Genomic DNA, 24,608 nt, shown 5'->3' with positions numbered 1-24,608 from the left:
CCCTCTTTATTTAAGTTTAATAACTTTTATTTTCTGAAAACCTACCTATTTATTTTCATATTAACCTGGGAAAATCTGTAGCGTCTAGGTAAATATATACGAGCTTAATCAATTTTGATTTTTTTAAGTGTACAATTCAATTAATTTTGGTATATTCACAAATATGTGCAACTATCACCACAGTTAATTTTAGAACATTTTGAATACCCCTGAAAGTAACCATGCACCATTTAGCTACTGCTCCCCATACCACAACTCCCCATTCTCCCCAGCCCTTGGAAACCACAAACCTATATTCTGGCACCACAGATTTGCCTATTTTGGACATTTTATTTAAAAAGCTATCATAAAAAGGCAATAAGTAATTTTTTATGAATGGCTTCTTTCACTTAGTATATCAGAACTTCATCCGTTCTATAGCTAAATAATACTCCATGGTACAGCTATGCTACACTTTGTTTATCCATTCATCAGTGATGAATTTGGGTTGATTCCACATTTGGCTATCACGAATAGTGCTGTTATAAATACTGGTGTACAAAATTTTATTTGAACACATGTTTTTAATTCTTTTTAGTATATAAGTAAGAGTGGAATTGCACTGTTGTATGGTAACTCTGTTTAACCTTTGGAAGAAATGACAGACTATGTTTTTTTTTTCTTTTTTTCTTAAGACACATTTATTCAGCGTCATGATCAGACTATTACATTTAGCAATCAACAGCATGAGTACAAAAAAAGATCTACATTAAAACCCTTTGTTGAAATATCAGAAAGGGAGACAGAACATGAGAGACTCCTAATTCTGGGAAACGAACTAGGGGTGGTAGAAAGGGAGGTGGGCGGGCGGGGGATGACTGGGTGATGGGCACTGAGGGGGGCACTTGATGGGATGAGCACTGGGTGTTATTCTATATGTTGGCAAATTGAACACCAATAAAAAATAAATTTATTTTTAAAAAACCCCTTTGTTGGAATGCTTTACACTTTTCACAGAACAGAAACTAAAATAACCTGTTATACAGTTAGTCACAGACTATGTTTTCAAAGTGACTACACCATTTTATATCCCCACCAGCAGTGTGTGAGGGTTCTTATTTCTCTATATCCTCACCAACACTTATTACTCTATTTCTCCATATCCTCACCAACTTATTACCTGACCTCTGACTATAGCCATCCTAGTGGGTCTAAAATAGCATCTTATTGTGGCATGAATATGCATGTCCCCAATGATTACTGATGTCGTGCATCTTTTCATGCTATTGGACATTTGTATGTCTTCTTTGGAGAAATGTCTATTCAAGTCTTTTGCCCATCTTAAAATTAGTTATTAGCTTTTTATCATTATTCAGTTTTAAGAGTTTTTATGTATTTTACATAGAAACCCTCATTAGATATATGATTTGCAAACGTTTTTCCATTCTGTGGATTGTATTTTCACTTTCTGAATAGTGTTCTTTAAACACAGAAGCTTTAATTTTGTTGAAGCCTTAACTTATCTATTTTTCTTTTGATGTTCCTGCTTTTGATGCCCTGTTTAAGAATCCATTACAAAAAAACAAAGATATGAAGATTTATGCCTGTTTTCTTATAGGCATTTTACCGTTTTAGCCCTTATATTTAGGTCTTTGATATCCATTTTGAGTTAATTTTTGTTGATGATGTAATGTAAGGGCCATATTTCTTTTTTTTTCTTTTCTTTCTTTCTTTCTTTTTTTTTTTTTTTTTTTTTTTGCATGTGAATATCTAGTTGTCCCAGTGTAATTTTTGAGAAGACTATTTCTTCCCCATTAAGTTGTCTTGCCACTCTTGTGGGTTTCTTTCAGGACTTCAAATTCCATTTCATTGGTCTATATGTCTATTCTTACACCAGTACGACAAAACTTTGATTACTTGTAGTACATTTCAAAATCAAAGTGGGAGTTTCTGCTCTTCATTTTTGCTCTTCTTTTTCAATTTTGCTCTTCCTTTTCAAGATTTTTACTTACTATTCTGAGTCTCTTTCAATGTCATATGAATTTTAGGATTGGTTTATCAGTGTCTATAAGGAAAAACAGTTGAGATTCTAATAGGGATCACCCTGAATCGGCAAGTCAATTTGGGTAGTATTGATCTTACCAGTATTACATCTTCACATCCATTTGAATGTGGATATTTTTGCATACTCCTTCACGAATGTTTTTTAGTTTTCAGAGTATGTTTTGGACTTCTTTGGTTAAATTTATTCTTAAATATTTTATCCTTTTTTATGCTTTGTAAATGGAATTGTTTTCTTTTTTTAATAATAAATTAATTTTGTATTGGTGTTCAATTTGCCAACATATAGAATAACACCCAGTGCTCATCCCGTCAAGTGCCCCCCTCAGTGCCCATCACCCAGTCACCCCCACCCCCTGCCCTCCTCCCCTTCCACCACCCCTAGTTCGTTTCCCAGAGTTAGGAGTCTTCCATGTTCTATCTCCCTTTCTGATATTTCCTACCCATTTCTTCTCCCTTCCCCTCTATTCCCTTTCACTATTATTTATATTCCCCAAATGATTTAGACCATATAATGTTTGTCCTTCTCCGATTGGCTTATTTCACTCAGCATAATTGTTTTCTTAATTTTATTTTCAGATGGCTCTTTTCCAGTGTATAGGAATACCATTGATTTTTGTACATCAATCTTGTATCCTGTCATTTCACTGAAGTTATTTATTAGTTCTAATAGTTTTTAGTTCTTAGGCTATTCTGTATAAAAGAACATGTAATCTGTGAATAGATCCTTGACCAATCTAGATGACCTTTTTTTTTTTTTTTTTTTTTTTTTTATTGCCTAACTGCCCTGGCTAAAATCTCTAATACAATGCTGAGTAGAAGTTGTGAGAGCAGACATTCTTGTCTTTTTCTGATCTTAAGAGGAAAGCTTCCAGTGAGGATGCAATAAGTAAGCCAACCAGTAAATATGTTCACTATGGGTTTTTCATAGATACTTACCAAGTTCAGGAAGATGTCATTTATTCTAGTTTCTTGAGTGTTTTAATAATGAAAGTGTCTTGGATTTTTGTCAAGTCTTTTCTGCATCTATTAAGATGATCATGTGGGTGCTTTTTATTTTATTGATATAGTGGTATTACATTAATTGATTTTGGAAATTAAACTGGCCTTGCATCAATGGAATAAACCCCATTTAGTTATGGTGTGTAATGCTTTTTATATGTTGCTAGATTAGGTTTGTTAGCATTTTGTTGAAGATCTTTGCATCCATGTTCATAAGAGATATTGGTGTATAGTTTTTATTTTGTTTTTTAGATTTTTTTTAAAAAGTATTTATTCATGAGAGACAGAGACAGAGAGAGACAGAGAGAGAGAGAGAGGCAGAGACAGGCAGAGGGTGAAGCAGGCTCCATTCAGGGAGCCCAACGTGGGACTCAGTCCTGGTCTCCAGGATCACGCCCTGGGCCGAAGGCGGAGCTAAGCCGCTGAGCCACCCGGGCTGCCCTGGTGTATAGTTTTGTTGTTGCTGTCAGGATGCTTTGGTCTGGTTGTGGTCTCAGGGTAATTAAATACAGAATGTTAGGAAGTGTCCCCTCCTACTGTATTTTTGGAAGAGTTTGTTAAGAATTGATATTAATTCTTCTTTAGATGTTTGGTAAAAGTTACCATTGAAGTCAATTGGACCTAGTCTTTTGTCTTTAAAAAAAAATCGTATTTATGTATTTGAGAGAGAAAAAGAGAGTATGAGTGGAGGGAGAGGCAGAGGGAGGGGGAGAAGCAGACTCCCCTCCCAGCAGGGAGCCTCAGAACCCTGAGATGAGAGGATCCCTGGGTGGCCCAGCAGTTTAGTGCCTGCCTTAGGCCCAGGGTGTGATCCTGGAATTCAGGGATCGAGTCCCACATCAGGCTCCCTGCATGGAGCCTGCTTCTCCCTCTCTCTCCCTCTCTCTCTCTCTCTCTCTCTCCCTATCTCTGTCTCTCATGAATAAATAAATAAAATCTGAAAAAAAAAGAAAAAATAAAAGAAAAAGAACCCTGAGATCGTGACTGGAGCCAAAGGCAGATGCTTAACATACTGAGGCACCCAGATGCCCCTGGAACTGGGCTTTTTCCTCATGGAAGGTTTTTTATTATTAATTCAAATCTCTTATTTTGTTATAGATATATTCAGATTTTTTATTTCTTCTTTGGTCAGCTGCAAGAGTTTACCAATTGCTAAGAATTTATGTATTTCATATGTTTCATATTTTATGCCATAAAATTTTCCATAGTCAACATCATCAGCAGACCTTCCTCTACTTGTTTAATCATTTACTTTAGTTCTCTAACCATCTTTATAATGGCTACTTTGAAATCTTTGTCTAATAAAGATTACATCTGGCCACTCTCACAGTTTCTGTTACCTGCTTTTTTTTTTCTGGTGTATAGATCAAAGTGTATAGGTGTATATACACTTCTGTTTCTTTGCCTGTTTCATAAATTTTTTGTTGTTGGAAACTAGGCATTTTAGATAATATATTGTAGTGACTCTGGGCACTAGGTCTCCACCCTAGGGCTTATTTTTTTTTTAAGATTTTATTTATTTATTTATTTATTTATTTATTTATGAAGGGTGGGGAGCATGAGTGACGGGGGTGAGAGCAGAGGGAGAAGCAGACTCCCTGCTGAGCAAGGAGCCCAATGAGAGACTCCATCTCAGATGCCTGAGACCATGACCTGAGTCAAAGGCAGAGCCACCCTGTCATCCCTAGGGCTTGTTATTGTGATTTTTTTAAAGGACTGGCTGAAATTATTTAGTGAAGTCTATTTCTCCTTGTCAGTGTTAAATTGTTCCTCAAGGGTGGATGCAGCTTTAGATATACCCACAGTCACCCTAGGATGCTTACTTCTCTCCCAGACAAAATCTCTGAGTCAAAGCTCTGGTGTTAACACCAATAAAAAAATAAATTTATAAAATAATAATAATAATAAAAATAAACTAACACAAAAAAACAAAAACAAAAAACAAAGCTCTGGTGCTAGGATGAAGCACAGACACAATGGAGTGTTTCTCTTTGAGTGACATCCCCACTTTAATAGCTGAGGGTTTGGAGCTTCCCAGTGTCTTGATTAAATGTTTCTTCATTTGTTGTAGGCTATCAGGACTGTTTCTGGAGATTTTAAATGTTGGGAGTTTTGGGGTTTTTTTAGTAATTTTCCTAAGTTTGGCTGAGGAGTTGATCCATGGAATTCCTCACACTCTCATACTGAAAGCAGAACACTTCAAATATTAATAATGTTGCATATTTAATTCAAATGCTTGATTCATATGTGGAATATAAGAAACAGCACAGAGGATCATAGGGGGAATGAGGGAAAACTGAATGGGAAGTCATCAGAGAGCGAGACAAACCATGAGACTCCTAACTCCAGGAAACAAACTGAGGTTTACTGGAGGGTGACAGGCATTAAGGAAGACATGTGATGTAATGAGCACTGGTTGTTATACATAATTGATAAATTATTTAACTCTACATCTGAAATTAATGAAGTACTGTATGTTGGCTAATTGAATTTAAATTAAAAAAAAACAAAATACTTGATTAGGATTTTTTTGGAACATAAATGTCTTTTTATAGGTGATCCTGGTTCATAAGCCTCTCTAACCCCATAAATGGTCATAGGGTAAGTGTCCAGAGGCATTGTAAGTGTGCATTTGCTTGAGTGTACAACCTGACTTTGTACTAAAGAAGAGTTTTTCTAGCTGACACTTTCATCAGTATAGCTCTACACTTCAAAAAGATAAAATTGAAATCCTTAGCACAGCATTCTAGATTCCTCATAAAGTAATCCCTGCCCACTTCTCCAGCCACATTTTATACAACTCCCTTTCATGTCCCAGCCACACTGAAAATGTCATTTTCCTGAAGACCTGCTTTTCCATACTTCTGAAAATTTTGTATACTGTTCTCTTTTCTGTAATACATTTTCTCAATTTTGTCCACCACTGTGAACTGGATCTGGCTATATCAAGAAAGACAGGATCTACTGAGAAGAAGCAAGGGTCATAGCACCTAGGAGGTAAAGGACCAAGCTTAGAAAATACATAGGATCAGAGAGAGTTTCAGAGGCCAGAAACAGAAAGCCCAGAAGTGCAATAACTAGCTGTTTTTTAACAAGGAGAATCTGGCCCGGCTATTACCATCACTAAATCATAGCTTCCTCTAGCACCCAAGGGTCCAACTGCTTCTACTGCATGACATCCCAGCCACCAGTTCTAGAAATGAATGCCAGTCTTTTGTTCATCTTTAAGTTACTTGCTCAAGATTCACAAACCTTAGGAAAAGCATTTCATTGGATTGGCAATGCCCTGGTTCTGCTTACGTCAGATTGAAGAAAGAGAGGTAGATCCTCCCTCTTCTGGATTTTGTAGTAAGTCTGATAAACGTCTTTCATAAAAACTAAACCAGGGAGGAGAGCACCTGGAATAAAAGAAGGGCTGCCTTCTGGACAATCAAAACTTAATATGCCACTTAAGTTCTTTCTTTGGTTGATCAGCATCAAATCACCTCCTTCTTCCCATTATTAAAAAAAAATCCTCTTTAAAATGTAACTATCCTTTATGCATTTATGCATACATACAATGCCCATGAAGCCTTTTCTCAAAGGGCAAAGTTTCTCTTTGTAGATCATGCAAGATCCACAATGCCATCACCAAGAGAGTGGATGCTATCTTTTTTTTTTTTTTTTTTTTTGAGTGGATGCTATCTTGAGGCAAGTTGGAAACTATGGAAAAGTATTAACTGGTATGGTGGCTTTCTGAGGTAGGAATGACACTGGCAGATCCTAGACTTGAGGCTTCTTCATAGCATGACATTTATGAAATTTTATTAAATGAAACTGTTTGTCATTTTGTCTCCTCCATTAGGTTGTGAGATTCTTGAGTAGAAGCCTGAATTTACCCCTAGCATGTTTAGCATGTTGTAGGCACTGTTTAATTATTTGCTGAATAAATACCTCATCTGAAATGTTTTTATCCTGTTGGGTTCCAGACCAATTTGATGCAGAGTCCTGACATCAACCACAGTAAGATTCCAGAGAATCAGATAAAAAATTTCCAACTTGCATGTTCTAGATAGGACACAAAATTATTGCTTCACCAAAACCTGTTTATGCTGACCATGACCAGTTTTCTTTTTTGTCTTTTGCAGCTTATTTCTAGCCTTGTTATGAACATCTTATGTACCTGCTTTTCTACAATTGGTATGATTATATTTATTATTGCATGTTTCACATATCATCCAGATGCCGATGAATATATTTGGACACATGTAAGTATTAAGTTTAATAACAAATGGATCCAAATTTTAGACATAAATGAAGAAAACTATGCTAAATGATGTATGGTGTACTGGGCAAGGTACAGAAAAGACAACCAAATTCAATAGCTATCTTCAGCATAGAAATATAAAAAACAAACTGCATATCCTCCAAATTTTTGCCAAGGGAATATTTAAAAAATCAGCTTTAGTCCAACTAAAGAAACACTAGAAGCCTCAGAGAGATATCAGAACTATCATTATGTGAAGATAGAGTGATAAGATACCTAGAAAATCGCAAAGACTCAGCTAGAAAACTACTGGAACAAAACAGTTCAGTAAAATATCTGGGTAAAAGACAAAAGTATATGATTAACATAAATATATTTTTAGAGAAGGAGAGGGAGAGAGAGAATCTTAAGCAGGCTCCATACCCAGAGTGAAGCTTGATCTCGTGACCTTCAGATCATGACCTGAGCCCATATCAAGTCAGAAGCTTAACCAACTGAGCCACCCAGGTGCCCCAATATGTTTTCTTTACACTAGCAATCACCACTTAAATATTGAAGTAGAAAAAACAATAAGTAACCCGATCAAAATAACAACAAAACTATAAAAACATAATGAGAGCTAGAAAAAAAGAACTGAATACTTTGAGAAAGTACATTCTTGAATGCAATTCACAATATCACAACATTGCAAGATACTTCAAATTAATACATAAATGTGATACGATTCCATTTAGAATTCTGACAAAAGTTTAGAAGGAATGCAATAAAACTACTCTGAAGTGTGTATGGATGGAAAAAAAGGATTGGTGAAAAGTGCTGAGAAAGTCTGAAAGCCACAGGATGGTTGGTGAGGGCCAATTTACTGCACTAGATATTAAACGCTTATTAGGCTTTACAATAAAAATGGTTTAGTATTTGCACACTAAAAAAATTGATCAAAGAACAAACTTGAGAAATCTAGTATAGGCAAAAACATTATTTAATGGGAGATCACTTTACCAGTCAATTGGTAAAGGTAAAATCTAATCAAGTAATATTAAGTAGATAATCTCTCTCTTCAAAGAAAATAGGGGGGGCAAGAGAGCGGAAGAGTAGGGTCCCCAAGTCACCTATCCCCACCAAATTACCTAGATAACCTTCAAACCATCCCGAAAACCTACGAATTCGCCTGAGATTTAAAGAGAGACCAGCTGGAATGCTACAGTGAGAAGAGTTCACGCCTCTATCAAGGTAGGAAGAAGGAGAAGAAAGAAATAAAGAAACAAAAGGCCTCCAAGGGGGAGGGACCCCGCGAGGAGCCGGGCTAAGGCCGGGGCGAGTGTCCCCAGGACAGGAGAGCCCTGTCCCGGAGAAGCAGGAGCTGCACCAACCTAAAGAACAGAACGTAAAGACTGCTAACTCTGGGAAACGAACTAGGGGTGGTAGAAGGGGAGAAGGGTGGGGGGTGGGAGTGAATGGGTGACGGGCACTGGGGGTTATTCTGTATGTTAGTAAATTGAACACCAATAAAAAATAAATTAAAAAAAATAAAATAAAATAAAATGAAGATGATCTTAGCACAAAAAAAAAACAATCAATGTGATTCATCATATCAGCAAGAGAAAAACCAAGAACCATATGATCCTCTCAATAGATGCAGAGAAAGTATTTGACAAAATACAGCATCCGTTTCTGATCAAAACTCTTCAGAGTGTAGGGATAGAGGGAACATTCCTCAACATCTTAAAAGCCATCTACGAAAAGCCCACAGCAAATATCATTCTCAATGGGGAAGCACTGGGAGCTTTTCCCTTAAGATCAGGAACAAGACAGGGATGTCCACTCTCACCACTGCTATTCAACATAGTCCTGGAAGTCCTAGCCTCAGCAATCAGACAACAAAAAGACATTAAAGGCATTCAAATTGGCAAAGAAGAAGTCAAACTTTCCCTCTTCGCCGATGACATGATACTGTACATAGAAAACCCAAAAGCTTCCACCCCAAGATTGCTAAAACTCATACAGCAATTTGGCAGTGTGGCAGGATACAAAATCAATGCCCAGAAATCAGTGGCATTTCTGTACACTAACAATGAGACTGAAGAAAGAGAAATTAAGGAGTCAATCCCATTTACAATTGCACCCAAAAGCATAAGATACCTAGGAATAAACCTAACCAAAGAGGTAAAGGATCTATACCCTAAAAACTATATAACACTTCTGAAAGGAATTGAGGAAGACACAAAGAGATGGAAAAATATTCCACGCTCATGGATTGGCAGAATTAATATTGTGAAAATGTCAAGGTTACCCAGAGCAATTTACACGTTTAATGCAATCCCTATCAAAATACCATGGACTTTCTTCAGAGAGTTAGAACAAATTATTTTATGATTTGTGTGGAATCAGAAAAGACCCCGAATAGCCAGGGGAATTTTAAAAAAGAAAACCATATCTGGGGGCATTACAATGCCAGATTTCAGGTTGTACTACACAGCTGTGGTCATCAAGACAGTGTGGTACTGGCACAAAAACAGACACATAGATCAAGGGAACAGCATAGAGAATCCAGAGGTGGACCCTCAACTTTATGGTCAACTAATAATCGATAAAGGAGAAAGACTATCCACTGGAAGAAAGACAGTCTCTTCAGTAAATGGTGCTGGGAAAATTGGACATCCACATGCAGAAGAATGAAACTAGACCACTCTCTTTCACCAGACACAAAGATAAACTCAAAATGGATGAAAGATCTAAATGTGAGACAAGATTCCATCAAAATCCTAGAGGAGAACACAGGCAACACCCTTTTTGAATTCGGCCACAGTAACTTCTTGCAAGATACATCCATGAAGGGAAGAGACCCAAAAGCAAAAAATGAACTATTGGGACTTCATCCAGATAAGAAGCTTTTGCACAGCAAAGGATAGAGTCAACAAAACTAAAAGACAACCTACAGAATGGGAGAAGATATTTTCAAATGACCTATCAGATAAAGGGCTAGTTTCCAAGATCTATGAAAAACTTACTCAACTCAACAGCAAAGTAACAAACAATCCAATCATGAAATGGGCAAAAGACATGAACAGAGGAAGACTTAGACATGGCCAACATGCACATGAGAAAATGCTCCGCATCACTTGCCATCAGGGAAATACAAATCAAACCCACAATGAGATACCACCTCACACCAGTGAGAATGGGGAAAATTAACGAGGCAGGAAACCACAAATGTTGGAGAGGATGCGGAGAAAAGGGAACCCTCCTGCACTGTTGGTGGGAATGTGAAATGGTGCAGCCGCTCTGAAAAACTGTGTGGAGGTTCCTCATAGGGTTAAAAATAGACCTGCCCTACCACCCAGCAATTGCACTGCTGGGGATTTACCCCAAAGATACAGATGCAGTGAAATGGCAGGACACCTGCACCCCGATGTTTCTAGCAGCAATGTCCACAATAGCCAAACTGTGGAAGGAGCCTCGGTGTCCATCGAAAGATGAATGGATAAAGAAGATGTGGTTTATGTATACAATGGAATATTACTCAGCCATTAGAAATGACAAATACCTACCATTTGCTTCGACGTGGATGGAACTGGAGGGTATTATGCTGAGTGAAATAAGTCAATAGGAGAAGGGGAAACATTATATGGTCTCATCATTTGGGGAATATAAATAATAGTGAAAGGGAATAGAGGGGAAGGGAGAAGAAATGGGTAGGAAATATCAGAAAGGGAGCAGAACATGAGAGACTCCTAACTCTGGGAAAACAAGTGGGGGTGGTGGAAGGGGAGGAGGGCAGGGAGTGACTGGGTGACTGGGTGGCAGGCACTTAGGGGGGCACTTGACGGGATGAGCACTGGGTGTGATTCTGTATGTTGGCAAATTGAACACCAATAAAAAATAAAATTATTATTTAATAAAATAAAAAAGAAAAAGTTAAAAAAATAGTAATGGGCTCTACTTGCCTAATATTAAAAGAAATCACAGATTAAATAAGCATAAAAATAAATAAGCATAAAAACATTGGAAAATAGAATTAGTACATCGGCTAAAAAAAGCAAAAAGGAAAACTAAGAGTGGTGCCCAGATGGCTTGGCTTGGGTCATGATCCTGGGGTCCTGGGCTATCTAAAGAATTGCTCTTTTGGGTTTTGGGGTTTCTTGGGGCCCATGACCCCTTGTTTCCTCCTTATACCTCTCTTTTGGTATTGGAATATCTAGCCAATGCCTGTTCCACTAGGTAGATAACTTGTTTCCTCGTTTCACAGGTCCACAAATGGAGAGGAATTTTACCCCAAAATGGACAATACTGAGTCTCATCTATAACTGATTTTAGATCATTTATATGATGAGACTTTTAGCTTTTTGATCTGATGACATTTAGATCAAATTTTAGTCTTGGAGTTTATGTCATAACAGGTCAAAACTTTTGGAGATATCGGGATCAGTTGAATATACTTGTACTTGGGAGGAACATAAACTTAGAGGCAAGACAGAGACAGACTCTTAGGAGTTGAATTGCGTCCCCCCAAAAAGAAATGCCTTAATCCACATTATCTCAGAATGTGACATTATTGGAGAATAGATTCTTCGCTGATGTAATTTGTTAGGACAAGTTCATATGAGAGTTGGGTGGGCTATTAATCCAATAAAATTAGTGTCCTTATAAAAAGAAAGAAATTTAACAGAAGGAAGATGGTCATGTAAACATGGCGGCAGAGGTTGTAGTTATGTTGCTATAGCCAAGGAACATGTGAGGCTACCAGAAGCTGAAAGAAGCAAGAATTATCCTCCCCTAAAGATTTTGGAAGGAGCATCCTCTTGCTGATGCATTCTTTTTGGACTTTTACCCTCCAGAACCATGAGATAATACATTTCAGGTGTGTTAAACCACTCAGGTGTGACTCTTTTTCACAGCAGCCCTAGGAAACTAATATTGCCAGCCAGTAAATAGCCACTCACTTTTTTCCTTTCATGTTCTGAACCAATTGAGATAAGATAACAAGAATCAAGCAGATGTAGATAAAATTATCGGCTTTATTGTGATTACTATAGTGGGAGAGCAAGTTTTAAATCTCTGACCAAATGAGCTTTCTGATACCTCCTTCCATGAATTAAACTTATCTGCCTCGTTACAGGTAGATGATAGGTCTCCCTGTGCTGGGACCAGACAATTCTCAGAATTTGGGGTCATAAAGACAAACAATGCTGGAAAAAAATAACCCAGAAAGTGTGAAATCACCAGTGAGATAAATCTCTGCTTCTCAAAAGGGGGAATCTCGGGATCCCTGGGTGGCGCAGTGGTTTGGTGCCTGCCTTTGGCCCAGGGCGCGATCCTGGAGACCCGGGATCGAATCCCACGTCGGGCTCCCGGTGCATGGAGCCTGCTTCTCCCTCTGCCTGTGTCTCTGCCTCTCTCTCTCTCTCTCTCTCTGTGTGACTATCATAAATAAAAAAAGGGGGGGGGGGTGGAATCTTAAGTGAGGAGTATTGAGACAAACTAGAAACCATTAGAAGGAGAATGGCCCTACCCAGTACATGTAATAATGTTTATGACACATGGGTCAAAAGAAAATAGAAATGCAAATTATGTGTGCACTAAATGGAAAAACACAAATCATGCAGTCTTTTTTTTTTTCTTTAAAGATTTTATTTATCATTCATAAGAGACACAGAGAGGGAGGCAGAGACATAGGCAGAGGGAGAAGCAGGCTCCCTGTGAGGAATCTGACACAAGACTCAATCCCGGGACTGCAGGGTCACCACCTGAGCCAAAGGCAGATGCTCAACAAATGAGCTGCCCAGGCATCCGCATGCAATCAGTCTTACCAAAGAGAAAGTATAAAAAGAGATAAAGATGGGCATTCAGTGCCAAACCCTGAAGAATTCCACCATGCAGCCCACAATACTAATCTCTCTGCTTTTCAGTGTTGTCATGTTTAGAAGAGAAATAAAAGTATCCAACTTGCAGGTTGTTGCTAGAATTAGTACTTAACAGAAGGCAAGGTACATATATAAGCATTTGATCAATTTAAAACATGTTTTGTTCTTATGAAAAATACACAAAATAATCATGGTTGTGTGAGACTGATATGATGAATGGTATATATTCCCTCTTACTAAGTGCTGTTCTTGTATAATTTTTAAATGGCTTATTAATATGAGGACTGTTTCTTTCCTTTTTAATTCAGTTGGCTGGTAGTATGCTTTTACAATATTTACTCTTCTGCACCATCACAGAAGTGATCTGTACATGGATCATTACCAGGTGGATTGTAGCTGCATTGTGTAACCCAGAATACAGTGAAAAGAGTGAGTAATTCTGTTTCTGGCTGGCCAGTCAGGATAAAACAGCTTCTGTTAGGAACCCTCTTTACAAGGAAACAATCAAAATCCTAGAGAACACAGGCAGTAACCTTTTTGCCATAAATGTAGCAACTTCTTACTAGATATGTCTCCTGAGGCAAGGGAAACAAAAGCAAAAATAAACTTTTGGGACTCCACCAAGATAAAAAGCTTCTGCACAGAAAAGGAAACAATCAATACAACTAAAAGACAGCCTATGGAATGGGAGAAGATGTTTGCAAATGATGTACCTGATAAAGCGATAGTAGATATCTAAAATATATAAAGAACCCATAAAACTCAACACCCAAAAAACAAATAATTCAGTTTAAAAATGGGCAGAAAACATGAATAAATATTTTTTCCAAAGAAGACATACATATGGCCAACAGACACATGAAAAGATGCTCAACATCACTCAACATCAGGGAAATGCAAATCAAGATTACAATGAGATAGCTACCACCTCACACATGTCAGCATAGCTAAAAATAGGCATACAGGGAACAACAGGTGTTGGCAAGGATGCAGAGAAAGGGGAACCCTCTTACACTGTTGATGGGAATGCAAACTGGTGCAGCCAATCTGGAGAACAGTGTGGAAATTCCTCAGTTAAAAATAGGGCAGCCCGGATGGCTCAGCGGTTTAGCGCCACCTTCAGTCCAGGGCGTGATCCTGGAGACCTGAGATGGAGTCCCACATCTGGCTCTGTGTGGAGCTTGCTTCTGCCTCTCTCTCTGTATCTAATGAATAAATAAAATCTTTTAAAAAATACTTAAAAATAGAACTACCCTATGATCCAACAATTGCACTACTAGGAATTTACCCAAAGTGCTGATTCAAAGGGACGCATGCACCCCAATGTCTTTTAGACTTGCCTCACTCAAGAGATTAATAAAGGTAATATACAGACTGAGGGAGTTTCATGGGTCATACCAGTCATATGGGGACATCAAATGCTATAGACTCTGAAATTCATATTTAGGTTATAAATTTTTGTTTCCAACGTTTGGGATCTACATATCCCTTCAGAAAGTAAAGATTTTAGAGGGCACTGAAGAGAGTACTCCTGGAAAAGAAGAATAAGGCTCTCTAAAAATCTATTCCTCCATAAAATATATGAGAACACCGGCAAAACTTGTCAAAATTAACATTTCATAACTCTGGAAATTACTCAAAAAACTTGTAACAATCCAGGGAGCATTTATGCAAGAAAAAATTGATGACCGTGAGTTTTGTGATTATAATTTGCCTTGTTCCTATCCACCTTGCTGTGTCTCCACAGTAACATTTAAATAAAATAACCTTGCAACCACAGTATCTGTGAGAAACACCAGTCTAACCACCACAAGAGGAGAAAACCTGAGATTGGAGTTCCCCCCAAAAAGCCCCATTCCCAGAGCATTGTTACTGAATTGTCTGGCAGCTCCCTGGAAATGCCCATTGGCAAGGCCTTCCTTATGGATCTCAGAGCTTAGTAATTGTGAAAGTTTATCTGAGATGTTTGTCAGAAGAATCAGTGGCATTTAACATTGCATTTGCCTAAAGCAGTGATAACAGTTGGAGAGAACAAGAGGCTTACCAAAAACACTTCATAGAAAAAGCTGGGGAGTAAGATGTCCACTAGGGACCTTGAAACTATGACAGTACCTGGCAATAAAGACCATGTGCATATGCAGAGATGTGTGTGTGCCAAGGAAAGACTTGTCAATAATCTCCCACCTCTGGCTGACCTGAAGCCGTCTACAAGCACAGCGATAGCTAAGGTAGAGCTGCACCCAGTCTTCCAAGGCTTTGAAGACTAAACCAAACACACACACACACACACACACACACACACACACGGCTTTTCAACAAAGACTGGGAAATTTCTTGGTTCAAAGCAGTTAAGAAAACCTATGTCCAATCATTTAATGACCACTAAGCTAACAGAACAGAGACATCAATGCCAAACATAAATACCTCAATACAATCATAAATACATAGTTAGTTCAGAAAACCACCCAATAGAATAACAAAAACAAAAACAAAAACAACCCCTGGGAGAATCTGATTTCCAATGTTGCTACATTATTTTATTTTATTTTATTTTTAATTTTATTTATTTATGATAGTCACATAGAGAGAGAGAGAGAGAGGCAGAGACATAGGCAGAGGGAGAAGCAGGCTCCATGCACCGGGAGCCTGACGTGGGATTCGATCCGGGGTCTCCAGGATCGCGCCCTGGGCCAAAGGCAGGCGCCAAACCGCTGCGCCACCCAGGGATCCCTACATTATTTTAAATATGCAGTTTTTAACAAAAGAAATAATGAGGTAGTCCAAGAAACAGAAGAATGTGACCTAAATACTTGGGAAAAAAAGCAATAGAAGTTGCATCAAGGACCCCTAAATATTGAACTTAAAAATAAAAACTTTAAATTAGCTATTAAAAGTATGCTCAAAGTACTGGAGAAACCATATGTAAAAAACCTAAAGGAAAGTATTAGAGCAATGTTTCAAGAGAAAGAATAAAACTCCAGAGGAGAAAAATACATAGTAACTAAAATGAAAATATCACTCAAGGGGCTCAATAGAATATTTGATCTGATAAAAGAAATGATCAACAAACTTAAAGACAGGTCAATTGAAATTGTCTGCTCCGTGGAACAAAATGATAACAAGTGAAGAAAAATTACCAAAAGGTCAATGAAGAAATCAAAAGGAAATATAGAAAACATCTTGAGATGAATTTTAAAAAATATACAACATACCATGACTTATTTGATACATCTAAAGTAGTGCTTAGAGGGAAATTTATTAATATAAATAAATACTATATTTTTTAAAAGGATAAAAATCTCTGGCAGCCTGGGTTGCTCAGTGGTTTGGTGCTTGCCTTCAGCCCAGGGCATGGAGAACTGGGATCAAGTCCCACATCAGGCTCTCTGCATGGAGCCTGCTTTTCCCTCTGCCTGTGTCTCTGCCTCTGTGTGTGTGTGTGTGTGTCTCTCATGAATAAATAAATACAATCTTTAAAAAAAAATAAAAAGGATAAAAATCTCAAATCAAAAACCCAACTTTCCACCTATAGAATTTAGAATGGCGTTGGGGGGAAGGATGAAATAGGTGAAGGGGATTAAAGAGTACACCTATCATGACTAGCCCTGAGTAGTGTACAGAATTGTTGAATCGCTATACTGTACACTTGAAACTAATATAACAATGTATGTTAACTATTGTGGCATTAAAATTAAAACAAATATTTTTATAATAAACTAGAAGAGAAGAGAAAACTAGACCCAAAGTGACGAGAAGAATGGTTATAATCAAGATTAAGATGGAAAAAAAACAAAAACAAAATAAAGAATAGAACAAGACAGAAAAAAAAAAAAAACAAATGTTGATCCTTTCAAAAGAACCCCTACTCCCCCAAAAGGACAAATCTTTAGCTATGCTGACCGAGATAAAAAAAAAAAAAAACATTAGAATTCAGTTACTAAAATCATGAATGAAAGGAGGGATATGACCAACAACCTCACAGAAAACAGGATAAAAGAGAATACTGTGAATAATGATATGCCAACAGTGTAGTTAACCTACATGAAATGGACAAATTCCTGCAAACATACAAACTACTGAAACTGTGTCAAGAGGTAATAAAAATCTGAATAGATTCACCACAGGTTAAGAGTCTGAATTAACAATCAAAATTTTTTTCCTAAAGAAAAGCCCAGTCCCAGGTGGCTAATTGTAAATTCTACTAAACAATTTTTTTAAGAGAGAGAACACATTTGCACATGCGTGCAAGCAGGGTGGGAGTGGTGAGGGAAGGAACAGAAGAGAGGGAGAGAAGATCTTAAGCAGTCTCCATCCTCAGTGCAGAACCCAACATGGGGCTCAATCTCACAACCCTGAGATCATGACCTGAGCAGAAATCAAGAGCTGGATGTTTAGTTGACTGAGCCACCCAGGCACCCCTCTACTAAACATTTAAAGAATTAACACTAATCTTTTACAGATTGTTCCAGAAAAGAAGAGGACAGAGTACTTCCTGACTCATTCAATGAGGCTAGTATTACTCTGATACCAAAACCGAACAAATACATCAAACAAAAGGAAACTATAGACCAGGATCCATTATGAATATAAATGTGTAAACCTCAAAGAAAAAAATGCTAGCAAATGGAATCCAGCAATATAACAAAAGTATCATACATCATGACCAATTATGATTTATATTCAGAATTCAGAGCTGGTTTAACATGAAAATCAATCAACGTAATTCATGATGATAAATACCATGCTGATAAAATGAGAAATTAAAAAATGACCATCTCAGTAGACAGAGAAAAAAGCATTTAACAAAATCCATCTCACTTCTATGATTTAAAAAACAAACAAACAAACTAGGAATAGAAGGGAATTTCCTCAATCTAAAAAGGGGCATTTAGTTGTGGAAAAAAAAAATCCACAATTAACATCATATGTGATGGAGAGATACTGAATCCTTTTGCTTTAAGATCTGGAACAAGACAAGGATGTCTGATTTTGCCACTTATATTCATCATTGTACAGGAGGTTCTAGCCAGGTAAATTAGATGATAAGAAGAAATAAAAGTATGCAGGTTGGTTGGTCAAGGAAAAAGTAAAACTAACTCTTTTTGTAGCTAATATGATCTTGAGTATATAAAATGCTAAGAAATCCACACAAAAAAATCTAGTAAATTAAACAAGTTCAAAAAAAATTCAACGAGTTGGTGGGATATAAAATTAATACATTAAAAACTCAGTTGTTATTTCTATACCTGAGAACATAATTACAATGACATCAAAAAATAAAGTGCTTATATAATTTTTATTCAGGAATGAATTTAACAAGAGGAGTGTAAGACCTGTCCACCAAAAACTAGAACACATTATTGAAAGAAATTAAAGATTTAAACAAATGGGAAAAAACTCGTGGTCACAGATCAGAAGATTTAATATTAAGACGATAATACTCTCCAAATTAAATCTATAATTCAACACAATCCCTACCAAATTCTCAGATGATTTTTTATAAACTTATTCTAATATTCATATGAAAATGGAAAAGACACAAACCAATATTTAAAAAAGAAAACAAACCACTGTACACATATTAGAAAGGTCAAAATCTGGAACACTGACAACCCCAAATACTGATGGGAAGATGGAGCAACAGGAATTCTCACACATTGCAATGGTAAGAATGCAAAATGGTACAACCACTTTGGAAGATAGTTGTTTCAATGGTTTCTTACAAAACTAAACACATTATCATACAATCTAGCAATCATGTCCCTTGGTGTTTACCCAAAAGAGTTGAAACTATATCCACACAAAAACCTGCACACAGATGTTTACAGCAACTTTATTCATAATTGCCAAGACTTGAAAGCAACCAAGATGTCCATCAGTAGGAGAATGAACAAATAAACTGTGGTCCATCCAGACAATGAAATACTATTCAGTGCTAACAATAAATCAGCTATCAAGCCACAGAAAGACAATGGAAAAACCTCAAATGCATATTACTAAGCAGAAGAAGCAATTTAAAAAATATACAGACTATATGATTCCAACAATATGACATCTGGAAAAGGCAAAACTATGGCTATGTTTACTTATTATGGAGTTAAAAGATCAGTGGTTGCCAAGGGGGGCAGGGAACATAGATAGAGCACAGAGATTTTTAGAGCAGTAAAAATACTCTGTATATTATATGGGTGAAAACATGTCATTATACATTTGCCCAAACCCATAGAATATACAACAGCAAGAGTTAACCCTAAGGTAAACTATGGACTTTGGGTGATTATGATATGTCAATGCTGATTAACCCTTTGTAACAAATGTACCATACTGGTGAGTCATGTCAATAATGTGTAGGGACAAGAGATATATGGGAAATCTCTGTACTGTCTTCTCAATTGTGTTGCAAACCTAAAACTGCTCTAAAAAAAAGTCTTTAAAAAAAAAGAAAAAAAGGAAAAGTTGGAGGACTCATGCTTCCCAATTTCAAAAGTTACTACAAAGCTATAGTAATCAAGACATTGTGGTGCTGGCATAAAGATAGATCTAAAAACTGGTGCAGTAGAATCAAGAGTGGAAAAAAGTAGTCTTTTTTAACAAATACTACTGTATTTGTTAATCTAGGAAAACTAGATTTCTACATGAAAAAGACTGAATTTGGATCTCTATCTCACACCATATACAAAAATTAACACAAAATGGATCAAAGACTTAAATAGAAGACCTAAAATAATAAAACTCTTAGAAGAAAATATGGGACAAAACGTCATGACATTGGATTTAGCAATGTTGGATATGACACCAAAAGCACCGGCAACAAAGGTAAAAACAGACAAATTGGACTTCATGAAAATTAAAAATTTTGTGCATCAAAAGATAATCCACGGAGTAAAAAAACAACACATGGAATCAGATAAATATTTGTAAATCATACATATGATAAGGAGTTAATATCCATAATATAGAGAGAACAATAGAAATTAACAATTCAAAAATGGGCAAAGGACTTGAATAGACGTTTCTCCAAATAGCCAATAAGCAAAAATGCTCAACACCACTGATCATCAGGGAAATGCAAATCAAAACCACAATAAGATATCATCTTACACCCATTAGGATGGCTTCTATCAAAAAACAAAAAACTGGGGCAATCCGGGTGGCTCAGCAGTTTAGTGCCGCCTTCAGCCCAGGGCCTGATCCTGGGGTCCTGGGATCAAGTCCTAAGTCAGGCTCCCTGCCTGGAGTCTGCTTTTCCCTCTGCCTGTGTCTCTGCCTCTCTCTGTGTGTGTCTCTCATGAATAAAGAAATAAAAATCTTAAAAAAAAAACTGGAAAATAAGAAGTATTGGCAAGGACGTGGAAAAATTAGAACACTTGTGTGCTCTTGGTGGAAACGTAAAATGGTACAGATGCTAAAAAGACGGTGTTCCTCAAAAATTTTAAAATACAATTATGATAGGATCCAGCAATTCTACTTCTGGATATATCCCCCAAATAATTGAAAGCAGGAATCAACAGCAAAGAAACAAACAGTCCAATCATAAAATGGGCAAAAGACATGAACAGAAATTTCACCAAAGAAGACATACACATGGCCAACAAAGCACTCATATGAGAAAATGCTCCGCATCACTGGCCATCAGGGAAATACAAATCAAAACCGCAATGAGATACCACCTCACACCAGTGAGAATGGGGAAAATTAACAAGACAGGAAACAACAAGTGTTGGAGAGGATGTGGAGAAAGGGGAACCCTCTTGCACTGTTGGTGGGAATGTGAACTGGTGCAGCCATTCTGGAAAACTGTGTGGAGGTTCCTCAAAGAGTTAAAAATAGACCTGCCCTATGACCCAGCAATTGCCCTGCTGGGGATTTACCTCAAAGATACAGATGCAGTGAAAAACTGAGACACCTGCACCCCGATGTTTCTAGCAACAATGTCCACAATAGCCAGACTGTGGAAGGAGCCTCGGTGTCCATCGAAAGATGAATGGAGAAAGAAGATGTGGTTTATATATATATATACACACACACACACACACGTGGTATACACACACACACACACACACACACACACACAAAATAGAATATTACTCAGCCATTAGAAATGATGAATACCCACCATTTGCTTCAACGTGGATAGAACTGGAGGGTATTATGCTGAGTGAAGTAAGTCAATCAGAGAAGGACAAACATTATATGATTTCATTCATTCAGGGAATATAAAAAATAGTGAAAAGGATTAAAGGGAAAAGGAGAGAAAATGAGTGGGAAATATCAGAGAGGGTGACAAAACATGAGAAACTCCTAACTTTGGGAAATGAACAAGGGGTAGTGGAAGGGGAGATGGGAGGGGATGGGGTGACTGGGTGACAGGCATTGAGGGGGGCACTTGATGGGATGACTACTATATGTTGGCAAATCGAACTCCAATAAAAAAATAAAAAAAAAAACCCTTGGCGAGCCCCCTTGCCTTCGAAATAAAATACAGACTCCTCTGCAAAAAACAAACAAAAAGCAGGATCTCAAAGAGGTATTTATACACCCATGCTTATGGTGTACAGCAGCATTATTCACAATAGCTAAAATGTGGCAAGGTGGAAATCAATCATTGAAGGAGTCCATCAATGAATGAATGGATAGCAAAATGTGGTATATCCATACAATAGAATATTAGCCTTAAAAAGGAAGAAAACCTTAAATTTGCAACACTGTGGATAAACCTTGGAGACATTCTGCTAAGTGAAATAAAGCAATCACAAAAAGGTAAATACCGTGTAATTCCACTCCATGTGAGAGAGGTAGAGTGGTCAAAATCCTAGAGACATAAAATAGAATGAGGGTTACCAGGATTCAATACAGGGGAGTGGAGAATCACACTGTTAAATGGGTCAAGGGTTTCATTTTTACAAGATGTAAAGAACTATGAAAATGGATGTTGTGTGACCATCACTACCACACAACATCATATGGATGTGGTGGTGATGGTCATACAACATCTTATGTGTATTTAATACCACTGAACTGGGTGTTTTAAAATGGTTACAATGATAAATGTTATGTGTATTTTAACACAATTTTTTTATTGGAGTTCAATTTGCTAACATACAGCATAACATCCAGTGCTCATCCCATCAAGTGCCCACTTCAGTGCCCATCAGCTAGTCACCCCAAACCCCCGCCCACCTGCCTTTCCACTACCCCTTGTTCGTTTCCTAGAGTTAGGTGTCTCTCATGTTCTGTTACCCTCACTGATATTTTGACTCATTTTCTCTCCTTTCCCCTTTATTCCCTTTCACTATTTTTTATATTCCCCAAATGAATGAGACCATATAATGTTTGTCCTTCTCCAATTGACTTATTTCACTCAGCATAATACCCTCCAGTTCCATTCACGTCTAAACAAATGGTGGGTATTTGTCATTTCTAATGGCTGAGAAAAAAAGCTTTGCACAGCAAAAGAAATAGTCAACAAACTAAAAGACAACCTACAGAAGGGGAGAAGATATTTGCAAATGACGTATCAGATAAAGGGCTAGTATCCAAGATCTATAAAAAACTTATTAAACTCAACAGCAAAGAAACAAACAATCCAATCATGAAATGGGCAAAAGACATGAACAGAAATTTCACAGATGAAGACATAGACATGGCCAACAAGCACATGAGAAAATGCTCCGCATCACTGGCCATTAGGGAAATACAAATCAAAGCCACAATGAGATACCACCTCACCCCACTGAGAATGGGGAAAATTAACAAGACAGGAAACAACAGATATTGGAGAGGATGCGGAGAAAGGGGAACCCTCTTGCACTGTTGATGGGAATGTGAACTGGTGCAGCCACTCTGGAAAACTGTGTGGAGGTTCCTCAAAGAGTCAACACAATTTTTCATTGGAAAAAAAACCATCAATATAATATACTACATTAATAGAATAAAGGATAGAAACAATCACTAAATAGTAGGAAATTGATCATAATGGCTGATAATCTTATCTCCTTAACCTCTATGGCTTGTCTAAGTTTTTCCAAAATAGATCATTAAATCCCCCCACAGAACATGCATATTGATAAGTGAACCTAAAACTCTGCCTCGAGCCAGCAGGGCAGGTTTCCAGAATTCTTGTAGCATAGTGTTTAGAGAAAAGTGATGGAAAGTGAAGCTGGAGAGGTGCATTGAGGCCAGCTCCTAATAGGGCTCAACCACCCTACTAAAGAATTTGGAACTTAGCCTGTAAGTACCAGAGTGCTGCTGAAAGCTTCCTAGCAGCTGGGTTTCTTGGTCAAACTTTATGCTCATATATAGTAGTCTTCTGTTATCTGTGGTTTTGCTTTGGAAGGTTTCACTTATCCTCAGTCAAATGTGTGTAGAAGCAATGATCCTCCCAATAGACAGTCAACAGTTCGGTAGTAGTTTAGTGCCATCTCATGACGCCTACCTCGTTCACCTCGCTTCATCTCACCACATAGGCTATTCCCATTAGACTGCCTTCTGCAGTGACTCCTCCAAATCCTGTAGTCTAAGCCAGACAACTATACACTCCATGGGTTGTTGAGCTATTTCTCCTTCTGACCCAAGGAAGTAGAGGACCCAAGAGGAATCTTTACACTCACCACAGGCCAACTGAGGGTCACAGTTATTTTCTGAAGAGTTAATATTTTAGTTTAATGTGGTGATTGCAATTCATTGAAACACTGATGGGCCAGAGGTCTCTTGCACCTCTACATCTCCCCCAGGACAGAGTGGGTGGTTTCACCTGATCACATCTTAGATTTACACATTTGTTTGTTTGTCATTGCTGTTGTTTTATCTTGTTTTGACTCAGTGGCTCAAGGTGAGGCTCTTATTTTATGGTACAATAGTGATCAGTCTGTTCTCATCCACCCACCCCAGGTCCTTCACTCTCAGAATCCACTGCCCCTACATTAACGTACAGAGAACCAGTGTGACTCCAGTCAAGAACAAAAGTACAAAGAACCAGTGTGACTCCAGTCAAGAACAAAAGATTAACTGTGAATTAATGAAGAACTCAGTAACTTTTTTCAAGAGGCCCATGGAAAATACATGCTAATGAAGTCCTTTCTGGTATATCTTCTCCCTACTTCTTCAATAAAGGATGCAATTTGATCACAGGTTGACTCTACCCTTTTTAAAAAACAATCTGACTTAGCACAGACAAATACAGCCAGTCCAGGACACATAGGAAAGTAAAGTTTAGTGTCTACTTTATCTCAGGTCTATGTTATCTCAGGTTAGAGGAGATTGGCCTGAGTAAAGGGACTCCTTCATCTGAAAGAAGGAAATATTCTGACTCTAGAGGCAGACATGATGTCAGTGTAGAAATTGCAAGACTCTTGATTTCACTGTGCTTTTATTTCCTCACCTATAAAACAGAAATAATAGTTCCTAGCCAACAGAGTAGGTGCAAATATTAAATTATAATACATCATTAAAGGACTTAG

General features: G+C 37.6%; 1 protein-coding gene across 2 annotated transcripts in view; it reads left to right on the top strand.

Annotated features, from left to right (window-relative positions):
• LOC112659462 (membrane-spanning 4-domains subfamily A member 12-like) overlaps positions 1-24,273 on the top strand; it is a 123,681-nt gene extending 99,408 nt beyond the window's left edge. The window contains exons 5-7 of one of the 2 annotated variants that reach the window (XM_025446292.2): positions 7,170-7,289; positions 13,458-13,578; positions 24,040-24,273. In XM_025446292.2, coding sequence (XP_025302077.1) covers positions 7,170-7,289; positions 13,458-13,578; positions 24,040-24,095 — 297 coding nt within the window. In that variant the 3' untranslated portion in view covers positions 24,096-24,273. The remainder of the gene's footprint in view (positions 1-7,169; positions 7,290-13,457; positions 13,579-24,039) is intronic. The other variant, XR_007403395.1, reaches the window with a different exon arrangement.
• The last annotated feature ends 335 nt before the right edge of the window (positions 24,274-24,608 follow it).

The sequence above is a fragment of the Canis lupus genome, chromosome 18 (genome assembly GCF_003254725.2).
Source record: "Canis lupus dingo isolate Sandy chromosome 18, ASM325472v2, whole genome shotgun sequence".
In the NCBI taxonomy this organism is placed as follows: domain Eukaryota; kingdom Metazoa; phylum Chordata; class Mammalia; order Carnivora; family Canidae; genus Canis; species Canis lupus.
The sequence above is the reverse complement of the archived record's forward strand: the minus strand, read 5'-3'. Positions and strand labels throughout refer to the sequence as shown.